Here is a 13,802-nt window from a genome sequence, read left to right on the forward strand (position 1 = left end):
GTGTGTCAAATATCAATTTTAACTGGGCTTGCATTGAATGTTTTTCAAGCGTTTCAAAGTATGCGCTACGTTTTGAGAGTGAAGTTGTCATGAAGAGTTTTGCTAAGAGACATGGCTGCTGCGGTATTTCTTTTTGTCGGGCCAATATGAACTGCTTGGCCATTCCACTATTATGTACAGTATAACAATAAAGCCCATTCCATTTCCATAAAAGTGTGAAGGAGCAGCGTCGGTGAAACATCCTTCTTTAAAAAAAAGTTGATGTCCTTGTTAATACCAGCATTACCACTCAGGCTCCATATCAATTATTCATGCATGACTCAGGGCTCAAGCTCTTGCCCTGCACCAGGAAGGAGGAAGTCCGGTCGACTCGCGCTCGCCGACCTTACCGCAGTGTTGACGGACTTACTTTGTTGAGCCTAAGTGCCCTGCGTCTGTCCCATTAGTCAAAAATAAACACAAGCCATTAGCCAAATAAATAAGCCCTACTCTGCTGGGTAAAAACAATGCAATGCTGCGCATAACGAAGCACGGCACGCAGGAAACGTCATCTATTTATAATGGAAAGCTGCTCCAAGAGGCTATTATTGTTATTATTAGGCCCGAAGCTGACCAGACAAAGCAAGGCATGCTGGGTCGGTGGATGGACAAAAGCGGCAAAGAGCAGGCACAGTGATGGGTTCTGTAAGATGTCTTCCTAAAAAAGGGCTGTAGTCAAGTCTACCTTTTTTGAGTCCAAGTGGCGTTCGATCACAAAGGTACAAGTCCAAATCCACAAGATTGGAGTCCAATTCCAAGTCCAACTCCTGATGAGATCAAGCAACCGCATACCACTGAGAATCAATGGACTATATATTACTGCTTCCTCTTGCATCCTAGTTTATAAGTTTTTTTGTAGATAAGCCTACATGTTTTGTTTTGTTTTTTCCCAGGACCAATAGCAATTGTCAAGGAGGCCGATAACTGATATTCAGGATTCATAGTCATTTTTAGTAAAAGGAAAAATATGTGTACAAATAACAAACAGACACAAAACAAAAAAAAATATGATTGGTTATTCGATTTTTTTTATTTTTAAAGGGCTGAATCTGATACTCATCAAAATGCCAAAAATCAGCACTGATAATCGGCCATCCGTAGTTTTTTTTTTCTTTTTCACATTTCCCTTTATTACAATCTGTTCAATACCCATTATAAACAATACCCATGATTCCCCAGCGTTCAATCTCCACTTTACCAATTTATTTCTCAGCTTCTGTTTGAGTGATTTATTGATTTCTTCATGTACAGTATTTGTTTGAGGTGGCTCAGTGGAACAGTGGTTTACTTAGCTCGTTCACCTCACAGTTCAGGGACCCAAGTTCAAATCCACCTCGCTTCGGCCTTCCTTTATGGAGTTTCCATGTTCTTCCAGAGCCTGCGTGGGTTCTCTCCGGGCACTCCAGCTTCCTCCCACACTCCAAAAACATGCATGGCAGGTGTATTGGACATACTAAATTGTCCTTAGGAGTGATTGGTTGCATGAATGGTTGTTGGTCTATGTGTTCCCTGCAGTTGGCTGGCAACCAGTTCAGGGTGTCCCCCGCCTACTGCCCAGTCAGCTGAGATAGGTACCAGCAAGCCTGCACATGCTTGCACATTCTTGCCTGCCATATTTCAACCTGCTCTCTACACTTTTGTCTCTTTGTGGCCTAATTGAGGCGGATGCTACTTTAGCTGCTTTCTTTCTCTCTCGCTTAGGCATCTGTCTCTGGGGAGCACAATTAACGCCTCGTTATTGTTTACTAATGAATTACACACAGAGGAGCGGGGCAAGCACGTGTGAATCAGAGAGAAAGAATATGTCAGAGTGCAACGTCGTAATGCCACGTGCATCTTAGCGCCATTATGTTTTATTAATTGTTGGACTTCGGAGTATATTTTAATTGTACTTGGTATGGTAATTTGATTGTAATTTGTCTGTCTTATTTTTGGTGCCTTGAAGGCTTCTATGAGTAGGAAAAAACATTGAGGAGAATTGATTGAATTGTGCCTTCACGTGGAGGTTTGTGTGTATGCGTGTGTGTGTGTGTGTGTGTGTGTGTGAACAATTCAAGCCTTCTTTTTCCTAGGCATAATAGCAATTGGTAATTTCAGCTGTCGAGCAGCGGCCGTCAACGTGGAGTGTGATGCGCAATGTCACCTGCTACAGGGGATACACTCACACACCACCACATGCGCACACACACACACCGCATTGAGTGTGCCTTAATGTGCACTGCGTCTCGGCTCCTGCAGCCTGACATCGTTGCATTAAAGCAGGTCATTATATTTCCCTGCCACCGGAAAGTGACGTTTTTACAAAGTGACAAGTTTACAGTTTGATAAATCCGATTTTTTTTCCTGTGGGTGAGGTGGGGTGCCGGGAGGGAAAGTAGTGGGAAGAAGAGCTTGGTTTGGTTGTCTATCTAGGAGGAGAAAGGGGGGGTTGCCTGTCACTGACACCCCGGCCCCGCCGTCTAAATGATGCTCCCAGGCAGCGGTTTCAGATCCCATCCCCATTAGCATTTAATTTCTCTCTAATCCTACACACAGTTTCCGCCGCTGCATGGTAACGAGAGCTGCTATGCCGCTGTTCCAAAAAGCCTGCGAGAGCAATCCTCTGTGCCCCCACCTTTTCTTTCTTTCTTTTTTTTAATGGCTCCGCTCGCAATCCTTAGCATCATTCTTCCTTGACAATTAAGATCCTCAAATCTAATAGCGGCGATATTGGTATTACAGAAAGGTTGAAGGCAGGGCGGTGGGGACCTCGTCTCCCAACACAACTGTCAAAGCACCAATACCCTCTCGCCTCATTCACTCATCCCCGCTAACATACGGCAAGCCAATACAAAGTGCCGAGCGGCTGTGATCTTTTTCAAATGTGCTCTGTGCCCTCTTATCTCACTCTCTCAAGACTTGTTACAATACCTTTTGTTTTCTCTCTTGAAATTTCTCTTCATTTCCTCCTTATTGATCCTCCCTGGTGTGTCCAGCATTCGCGTTTTTTTCCACAAGTAGGATTTTCTTCTCCACTATAGCAGATGCCACTGGCAACAGTGCAGAAGTTGTCCCCTGGTACTCTGCAAGGACAGTTTAAGGGAGCATTCCCGCTAATGGTGGTGGTTAAAGACGGTCTGGGGTAAAATATAGCAGCGCCAAGGGGGAGCCAGCAGCTTTCCAAGTAGATTACACAGATAAAAGTTGTGTCGGCTTGGGGCTTGTCTGTGCTGTCATGACCGGGCCTTTGTGACATGTCTCTGTACTCTTGGTGGATTATTGTCAAGGATGGTGATGTGCAGAGTAAGGGTTGAGCAACTCAAGATATTTTGGCACTATGATGTAGCATTAGGAAAAATGTTGACTAATTTGGACGAATCAACCACATAAAAATACATTGACACAAAAATTCTGCTCCACTGGCACCAGGATTTATGCCCCCATCCCACTGAGATGCAAACATTTGCAAGTGTCGATAAAGGTAGCATTAAGGTTCGTTCGAGGTGGTAGTTGTTTTTAAGATGTTCTTAAGACATTCCGAATTGCTGCTATCCAACTGAGATGCGAACATTTGAGAGTGTTGATGCGTGTTCATGTCAAGGTCTCGATTGTTCTTAAAACCCCTATCCCACTAAGCGGCAAACATTGGAACGTATTTAGCCTAATTTCCGTCCGTTTGGTCGTCAGGTTGTCTTATTGATTCATGGCCTCTTTATGTTGTTTTTCTCTTCCACAGACTCCAGCAGAACAAGCAAAGGTTCGAATGCAGATGGTCCTGCAGGCTACAGGTAGGGTCCTCTTCTGGTTTTCTATCTTCTATGGTCCTTAATGTTTCAAATATGCTTGCAATACTAATTAGAGAGGAGGCAAATACTAAGGAGGCCTAATACTAATTTTAAAACATGTGTATACGGTCCTGGCAGGAACACATTCCTGAGTTTGGAGTTAACTGTTATCTGTGTTGCCATTTTCTTCAGGTGTATCACCTTTTACCAATGCAGTTAATGCACTGCTATGATATGGTTGAAGCATTGACCTTGTTTTTTTTTTTTCTTTTCTTTTTTTTAAACAAATTACACTGGGTCCCAATCCATGCGCACATACACATTGTTACACGCTACAAGTTGAGTGTTCTTGGGGCGATATTTACAGCAGCTTAATTTCAAACACACCTTGCAGAGTATAATTCACAGATGTCACCGTGCAAACCCAGTGTATATTCAGTTGTGCACGCCAGCGCTTGATTTTGTGAGCCACATGCGACAGGGAGATTGACTGCGCAGAAAGATGTCTTCATGTTTACAGTCGTGTACCCACACACAGTGTAATAGTGCTCTAATTTCACCACGGGGAATATATGAAAGAGGTTGGCGTCCATACATCATAAACTGTATGACTCAAACGTACAGTGCATTTACACACACCAACTGACGACGAGACATTAGGCCTAACTGGAGGTTGCTGAGCAACCGCTGCCTCCATTTGCAGCTTTTGGGGGCTTATGACCGTCTGATGAATAGAGCGTAATACTTTTACTTAAAGCTACACTGTCTTAATTTGTTTGTGGTTTTTAAATTGTAATGTATAAGTCTGGAAAGATGAAGGTGTACAGCAGAACTGAATTAAGTCTATGGTAGGTTGAGTCTTATGTTTGTTTCTCTTTTCATAAAATAAGATAAATATCCTTAAAGGAGAGGTTAAGTCAATGTTTTTCTCCATCTCACATCCAAAAAAGTAGAATTTATTAATCTTGGTGTTGAATCAAAACAAAACATCCGCAACATTTTGCAGACCGAACAAGTAACTGAATCTTAAATTATGTTTGTGCACTTTCTGCTCTGTCACTTTGAAGCAACATTCTGTTATTTTTTATTTTTTTTATATTATTAACTCTATCCTAATAAAAAAAGGAATAATGAACATCTACAGCCATCAATAGCAGTGAATGAACAAATCAAAAATCTACTTTAACTGGGCTGGCAATGAACATGCACATAGAGACGATTATTTCTTTTAAATCCAAATTATTGATTAATAGGAAAAATACTATACTATATACACAATATATTAATCAATTACCAAAATAATTGTGAGTTGTGGCCCATGTTTAAAACTGTTGTGTGCTGGGTTTAGCAGCTAGCTGTTAAGTAGCTAACCCCTAGCTGGTTATTGAATTTCTTGCCGGTTTTTTATTGCAATTTTGTGCTTTATAATTGATATTTTAGTAACTGTACAGCACTTTAGTCAATCATGTGAGGTTATATTTAAATGTGCTTTATAAATAAAGTTTGACTTGACTCGGTAGGAATACTTGATTGTCATTTTTGGCTGTCTATATTGTTTGTTTATTTTATTTTATTTGGTTTATCCATCCAAACTGAACTTTCTTGATGCGACAGAGGTTTCATTAAAGATCTGGCTCTATAGTTATATCAGGCTTGCTCTAAATTGATCATTTTAGTTTCTTCAGTAACTTTATTTATTTATTTATTTATTTATTTTTCTTCATTACATCTCTGTCTTTGTTCCAATCTTGGGCAGACAGGGAATCAGGGAGGGATACAGGGTGAGCAGGAGGCAGCAGATGTTGGGAGGTTGTGCAAATGTTAATGTCCTGACGTAGCTGTGGAGCTTAAGCCGCCTCCTCCTTTCCTCCATTCCTGTGTGAGCGCCCGCCAGGCTTTCTCTCCCGGGGTCTCCTGACATCCTTGAAGCCCGCGGCTCTCCTCTTCTCTCCGCCATACCCCCCCTCCCGTCCCCTTCCCGCCTTTTGTCCATCTATGGACTCTCTCTAGTCAGTAGAGAGCAGATCATCCCATGGCTAAAGCGGATAAGGCCTTTGTGTCGGGGGGCTCTGCGGACCTGTAATGAGCCCCCTCGGCTGGCCCGCTGGCCTGCTTAGCGCTCACTGGGGGCTTTGAGTTTGTGTGTGTGTGTGTGTGTGTGTGTGTGTGTGTGTGTGTGTGTGTGTCCATGTATGTTCTGGAGTGACAGTGTATGTGGATTATGAGGAGGAGGGCATGATTGGCTCCCAATGAAAGAGCTGGATGGATATGTTTATGGGTCACTTCCTTCTTGGCCTACATATCTAATACACATAGGTGCATACAAACTCATGCACACGCTATCTATCTATCTATCTATCTATCTATCTATCTATCTATCTATCTATCTATCTATCTATCTATCTATCTATCTATCTATGCCTTCATCCATCCGTTCATCTATCCATCCATTCCTCCATCCATCCATCAACCAGCTGTCCATCAGTCCGTCATCTTTTTGTTAGCATTAAATCATCTTCATTATTTTGTGTTTGTTAACCTTGCAAGTTGCTCTGAATAAGTAATGTGCTGAATATCACAACAAAGCCATGTGTCCTATCTAATGCTAATGTGCTCACCCGGCAAACTGCATTGATACACACTTGCAAACACACACAAATGCACACACGCACAACAGCCTTCTCCAAGTTATTGTACTGTTTTCTTTTCAGCCTCTTGCTCAGTTCTCGCCTCTTTTGAGAGCGCTGTCCGTTTCCACTCAAATGAGCATGACCGCCGTACGAGGGAGGCAGAAGCAGAGGGCCTCCCCTTATCCACATGTCAATGGGGAGTGTTTGCAGAACACCCACCGTGGGCCCAAGGGCCAGGGGGTCATCAAAACTTGCGTCCTCTCCCCATCTGAACCTTAGACAGCAGCAAAAACAAACAGTCCTTAAGCTCTCATCAGAGGCTTGAACTTGGCAGGGGCTCAGTGGTCTGAATTAACTTCTTCACTGGTTTGTCTACTCTTGACACCTGTCTCAAGTCGTTAAGGAGAGAGTGCAATTTGGACTACTTGTTTTTATAGGCCTTTAATAACACTAAGCTCCTCTTTTGACTAAACTGGCTTCATCTCTCTGAATAGGCTGCCAAATGTAATTATGGTCTGTTAAAGTGGACTCTTGGTATCAAGCGTTTTCCCATAACGTCATTACTGACTATAGTGGTCTTCCGTTTACGCAACAGTTCAATTAGGTGCCATTTTACTCTCCCAAGCCACATTGTTCGGTACAGTTCCACTATTGCAAGAGATAAGCGACGTTAGAAATGACGTACAATTCCTCTCCTTATCATACATTGTGGGTCAACTTCATTTATTTACTTTTTCTTTTTTCTAATGATACACTTTATGGATATTACATTAGTTGTAGTCATTCGAATGTTGTGGTTGATATATTGATGTTGTAGATACTTGTCGCTGTGATATATTGACATTGTACTGTGATTCTGGGAATGTGCATGTTTTTTTCCACCAGGGGACAGTATAATGCAGAAATGCAGATACATGTAAAAAGAGTTTCATAGCCTACATAAATTTATATGTTTCCCCACATAAAATAATTACTACATACATGTTAGTATTGTTAAATAGCTACAAGCCAATAAGAAGGAACAACTTGGTGACCATGCAAATTTTACTGAGACGCGAGGAAAAGATGAAAAACCTAGAAGTGATGTCAAACAGTGAAGCAATGTCTGTTCATTTTTCATTCAATTTTCTACATAATTGACTGTTTTGAAACATGAGATGCAAAATAAAACTCAATTTTACGTTATTCTTTTTGCAAGTTGTCTGTGACGAATCCCTGGGTTCACTGTCTGGGTGAGTAACACCCACATAGATGCGCAAAGGCAGTTAGTAGCAGCCAAGCCTTTTAGCCTCATCATGCAATCGCGTTAATTCATTCACAGCAGATACTTCTCAGTCCCAGCAGGGCTTTCTAAACATGTGCTCGAACACACACACACACACACACACACACACACACACACACACACACACACACACACACACACACCGCACACACACACACTTTCTTTAAATCTCTGCACTTCTGTGCTTTACTTTTCGGTCAACGCAGTCTCTCCCTCCCTCTCACCAGATCAGTGCACCCCCTTAGGCCCTGACAGATGTATGGTGAACAGACCACATACATGGAGGGGTGTCACCTTACCCCCTCTGGAACTCAAGGGCTAATGTGCCTCATTTAGGAGGCTGCCATCCTTTGTTCTCCTAGGATAAGACTTACTAGGGACACTGAGATCACCTCATCGTTTTTTGTAACCCTTTTTATTTATTTATTTTTTTGTTTTCATATTCTCTGTATACTCTTGTGCCTTCTCTCTTCATGTATCTTCCAGCCTAATTGTCACTTTGCTCATGTAATAGATAGTGCAGGCATTGCTGGAATGCCACAGAGGATTTGTTTGGATGATAACAGTCATCAGACATTTTGCACATCTTAATTTGTCTGCCACTCTGCTCACAGCACCACTTGTTTGTGTCACCCATGACTAATTCAACCACTAGCCAGTGTTGACCTTCTTCTAAAGGGAATTCTCCCCCCCACAACTCAATTATACATCTGTATGACCTGTTTTTTTTTTTTTACTAACTGCACACTGATTGCTAGTTTTGCACTAACTTGTTGTGAACTTGTTTTGACGTCGCAATCAAGTGAACACGAGTGTAGTTTTACAAATTTTTTGTAACTATAATTTTCTATTCTAGTGTCAAAGTGTGCTATGACTACAGCCGCAGGTACAAGGACTCCCTCTAGTGGTATGCAAAAGAATCACTGAATTTAGATGTTAAAATTTAGGTTTTGCACTAACTTGTTGTGAACTTGTTTTGAAGTCGCAATCAAGTGAACACGAGTGTGGTCTTACGATTTTTTTTTTTTTTTACTATCATTTTGTATTTTTAGTATCAAAGTGTGCTATGACTACAGCCTCAGGTACAAGGGCTCCCTCTAGTGGTATGCAAAGGAATCACCAAATTTATATGTTAAAATTTAGGTAAAACCTGCAATTGGCTGGCAAGCGGTCCAGGGTGCCCCCGTCTACTGTGCAAAGTCAGCTGGGATAGGCACCAGCAAGGCTGCAACCCTTGCAAGGATAAGCGTCTCTAGAAAATGGATGGATGAATGGATTTAGGTAAAACTTGTCGTTAGATTTTATATCCAATTATTTTTAATCAAATCGTTCAGAACTGTGTTTTGATGGTCCTTTATTTATGCACAGTGTCTCAAGTTTTTTAAAGTAACCATAATGTTAGGGTGGCTGAGAAACATGTAAATATGTTTTTTAGTGGTGAAAATTACTTTTCTGATGATCATTTGATGTAAGAAGTTGACAACAGTTTTTCTTTTCTATTTTAATTTGTATTTTATATTTATTGTCTGGTCTTAGTCTCGGTATATTTATAGATCTGTTTTTTTTTTTTTGTCTTCAGATTTTATGTTGTTGGGTTTTATTTATTTATTTTTTTCCTTGTTTGATGTCCAAATCAACCAAGTAAGATTTTTAAAGGCTGAATGAGCAATCTTAATCTGGATCAGTACCAAATTGTACATCTTAAATACGGTAGATATGCTTGAGTTTTATAATTCAAATAATGCTTTATTCATTGAAAACTGAAGGGCCGTGGACACTTTAAATGAAGTAAAATTCAATAGCTTTTTCTGCTCAGATATTTAAAAAAAAAAAAAAAAAAAACTAACAAAAGAATTTCCATAAACTTTATTAGAAAAAGATCAAGTGTCTTTATTTTATTGGGAACATTATGTCTGGTTGCGCAACAGCAACAGAAATCCCCTTTACGTTGTTGGTGCGCATATCCTTGTCCTCTTTTCCTTTGAGAGGATAATGGTACTGAACGGAGGGTGTCCTGTAATTTAGCCCCTGTAACCATTGATCAGTTGGATTTAGTGCCATTACCTCATTGTTGTAGTCGACAGTCGTAATTATGGCTCACACACACACAGATAGAGAGAGGCCTCCAGTTACATAGGCCACGAGTACTTGAAGAAGCGTTTACCAATTGATTATGGTGAAGGACCTTCTTACTTGGAGATGAGAGGACTGGTGTTCTGGATAGAAGGACAATTGTCTTCCAGTCCAGTAGTGAGTTTATAAATGACAGGGTGGACTGGCCTGGATAAAAGGTTTATGTCCGATTGACTTTGGGGGGTTTGTTTTATGGCTATAATAAACTGACATCCCTTTGCAACAGGGTAATGACACCCAGCACCTTTCAGCCTTTTAGCCTCAGGATATGCTGTATCTTGTACTAATTGCTGGTTATTGGCAATATACACTCAAATTTCAGACATGCTGACTTTAAGAGTAACATTGCTCAATTTTGGTCATAAGTGTCAAGTTAAATTATTGTCCTTGAAATTTCGACTTGGAAAATACTAAATAATGACTTGATGTTGGGTGTCCTTTGGTTTATTTTCGGCCCATTATTGTAGAATTTCACAATCTAATCGAGATAGACAATTAATCCATTTTCAAAGGAATCGACAAGCTTTTCTGATTGAGTATTGATTGTTTCAAGACCTAATTTAATATATTACTTTTCAAATCTGTGACGTTAGTCTCTCAGCAGTAAATATTTTGTAGTTTCTCTAGTCCTCCACATAAGCAAAATTATTGTCTTGTGTAGAATCTAAATAAAACTTTTGCAGGCTTTTATAATAAGATATTAACTATTTTTGCCCTTTTTTTTCGTAGGACTGGGCAATAAATCAAATTCATTCAAATAATTAATCTTTTTAAAAATCAACAACTTGAAATGAATGAAACAGAGGTTTTGCACAATAATTTGCTATAGATAACTACTTAATTGAGGCATTTAAGTTACACACTGTGAATAACTATTTGTTTGCTCAAGCTAAGAATACGTTTACTTTAAGACTGATCTGTATATATTATTGTGGTCTGAACATTTTGTGCACAATTTAAAAACTATTTTTTATATCTTGTTTAGATAAATGGTTTGTCAGGATTATTACTTTGATTTAAATGGATTAAAATCATAATTATCCTCACTGACTTGAAAAAAAAAATCACCATTTTATTTTTCAGCTATTCAGGAATAGAATCCTAATTCATTCATTTTTGTATATCCTCCTGAGATCCTGGCAAGCTTAAAATCAATATATAATATGTCTGATAAAAGTGCAAGTATGTTTTTATCTGCAAATAATACGTGAAGGTCCTTAGTGTAACAAAGTCATCAAATTCGTACATGACTGTCCTTGGCGAGCTCCATAGGCACACTCAACTATAGAAAGCATGTCAGCCATCGAGTGTAGATTCTCTGATTGTGTCGCTGTTTTGCGTGTCTGTGAGCGCCTCTTTGTTTTTCTTCTGTGGGCAGATTTCAAACAGCATCTGGTGAGCTCTTGAAACGCAGCACTACGAGTGTGTTCCAATGCGAACTAAATTATTTCTGCACCCCTCCTTGTTGTCAGTTGTTTGGAGACACATGGTGGCATCTCTTCCTCCTCCTCCTCCCTCTTTCCCAGCCTGTCTCTCAACATGTAGGCATTTCCATAACAGAAAAAGATTTTTTTTTTAATTTACTGCTTTCCATAATTTTGCAACATATGGTATAAACGATTTTGATGCAAATGCACACGCTAATTATTTGCAGACGAGCCTAAAACGGGCCTAGCACTGAAGTGGAATGAAAGCAAATTTGCAACCGTCTTAAATTTTGCTCTAAGCGTTTACTGTTAAGTAAACTTTGCTAAGTAATTTAATTAGCATGGACCGCTGGCAGGCGCTCAGGGAGAGAGAAACAGGGCGCACTGTGAGAGATGAGAAGGGACGGAGTTTATAATGTTAACAACATATGGCAAGGCAAATTTATTTATTCAGCACTATATCAGGGGCGGGGCTAGCAAGAGTGATGCGATTGAAATATCACCACGTGGATGCCAAAGCTTCCATTGAAACTACATCTTGGCAGGGAGTAGTACACATGTAGTTTCACCAGCTGTCTTTTTACATTAGAGCATCTGTCCATTATATGTGTGAGTGTGTCAACATAAATAGATTTTAGCCACATAAGGAACACTGATGCTCTAATGCAATGATTACCTTAGAATCACTGCCTGAATGAAGTTCCATTTAACTTACTATAAAATCACATCAGTAACACATATGTTTCCATTTAAAATAATCTACAAGCATCCCATTGTATTCTGAACGATTTCATAAAAATTTTAAAATTAAGTGTACTTTCTTTCCAATATGTTGTTTAATGTCTTATGTCACAAATTTATGTGATATGGTATAAAGTACCTCGTTTAAAAGAAATGCTTGCAGACTGTGGCTGAAAGTACTCAAGCCAGCAGCAGCAGCAACATTTGTTCATGCGATCCATGATGGAATGCACAGCCAGTGTATTGAGGCCAACTTCAAAATAAGTTCTTTCCAACGACAGTAATACACTGACATTTTTGTCTTGACACACTTTTGTTTTGAAGGCGTTCCAGGCAGCGTATCTCACTATGGCGGCTGAATTGACTCCTTTTTGAATCACTATAGTTGCAATGTTTCATGAATTGTTGCCACTGGATCAATGTCAGCAACAAAACATCCTCCTGAAATCAAGTTCAATCGACAAGTAAGAGTGCTAACTTGACTGACATTGTACTATACAAGTGTTTACTGGTCCTTCAGCTACAACATTGGCAGCTAGTTGCCCATCAGGATGCCAATAAATCAAGGGACTATATTATACAGTACACAAGGGCAGAAGGGGGGGAAGACTGATTTTGACTAGACACACAATTTTAGCTAACCTTTTAGTACAATACAGATCGAATTTACATAAACTTTATGTTGATCTTTTTTGATACCCATAATTGGATTATTTTAACACAAATGTTTTTAACGTGAGGTATCTGGTGTTGAACAGGATAGCAGCAGGGTAGACAAACACAAACAACCATTTGCACACACAAACAAACCTAAGGACTATTTAAAGTGTCCATTTTATCTACCCTGCATGTTTTGAAATGTGTGAGCAAACCCACGCTGGCACGGGAAGAACATGCAAACTCCACATACGAAGGCAGAAGCAAACCCACAACCTCTGCATGTGAATTGGACGTGCTAACCAGTCTGACACCGTGTAGCCACTTAGGAACTAGAAATTACAATGTCGAATAACAAGAAATCACCATTATATGCAACTTTGAGGGAAAATGCTGTATTAGAATATATAGGTCTTTCTTTAAAATTCTGAGGCATTGTTGTGGGTGAAAAAATTGTGTTTTAAAACTTGCTAACTTCATCAGAGACTTGACATTAGAATCAGCGGCCACTTGAGAGTTGGGTTCTCGTATTGGCATAGGTCTGAACGAAGTGATAGTGAACATCCCTTGTTATCATTTTGTTCCCTATGAATGTCACAAACTGCATTGGAATTTTCCCAAAAGACTTTTAATATGATTTTCTATACTTGGGTAGAAAACGATGCAAAAACAGAACTGAAAGATTTGATTCTACTCCGAGAAGTTATGACTCAGTTTGATTTAACGTGTTATGGCTCACTATAAGAGAGTATGATATTACCTTTTTCACTTTAAAATACATTTATTCATTTACAGGATCGACTGATTTGAAGATGATTCAATTATGTATCTGTCTATTTAAAAAAAAAAAATCAGTTTCAAAACTGTTGTCGCTTTACCCCAAGAATCAATATACCTTTAACATAGTGGGTTTTACAACTTAGCTGGCGTGTTCACGATTTGCTAATCATCTTAACGAGTGCATATATGTCTGTGCTTGTGTATCTGGTAAAGGGAGTGTGTATAAAGTCAAAGTTTTTAATCTTGTCAGTGTGTCCCTCACAGAGATAGTCTGTTTCTGTTTACACCAATGAGCGACACACAAACAGGAAGATGAGGGCTCAGATTCAATTGAAGTAATAAAAAC

General features: G+C 39.7%; 1 protein-coding gene across 2 annotated transcripts in view; it reads left to right on the plus strand.

The window, feature by feature from the left end:
* The window catches only part of rsrc1 (arginine/serine-rich coiled-coil 1), a 124,382-nt gene that overhangs the window by 52,782 nt on the left and 57,798 nt on the right, over nucleotides 1–13,802 (plus strand). For both annotated transcript variants that reach the window (XM_088427778.1, XM_088427779.1), the window contains exon 6: nucleotides 3,755–3,806. In XM_088427778.1, coding sequence (XP_088283904.1) covers nucleotides 3,755–3,806 — 52 coding nt within the window. The remainder of the gene's footprint in view (nucleotides 1–3,754; nucleotides 3,807–13,802) is intronic.

The sequence above is a fragment of the Hippichthys cyanospilos genome, chromosome 11 (genome assembly GCF_059441005.1).
Source record: "Hippichthys cyanospilos isolate Australia breed blue-spotted pipefish chromosome 11, RoL_Hcya_1.0, whole genome shotgun sequence".
Taxonomy (NCBI): domain Eukaryota; kingdom Metazoa; phylum Chordata; class Actinopteri; order Syngnathiformes; family Syngnathidae; genus Hippichthys; species Hippichthys cyanospilos.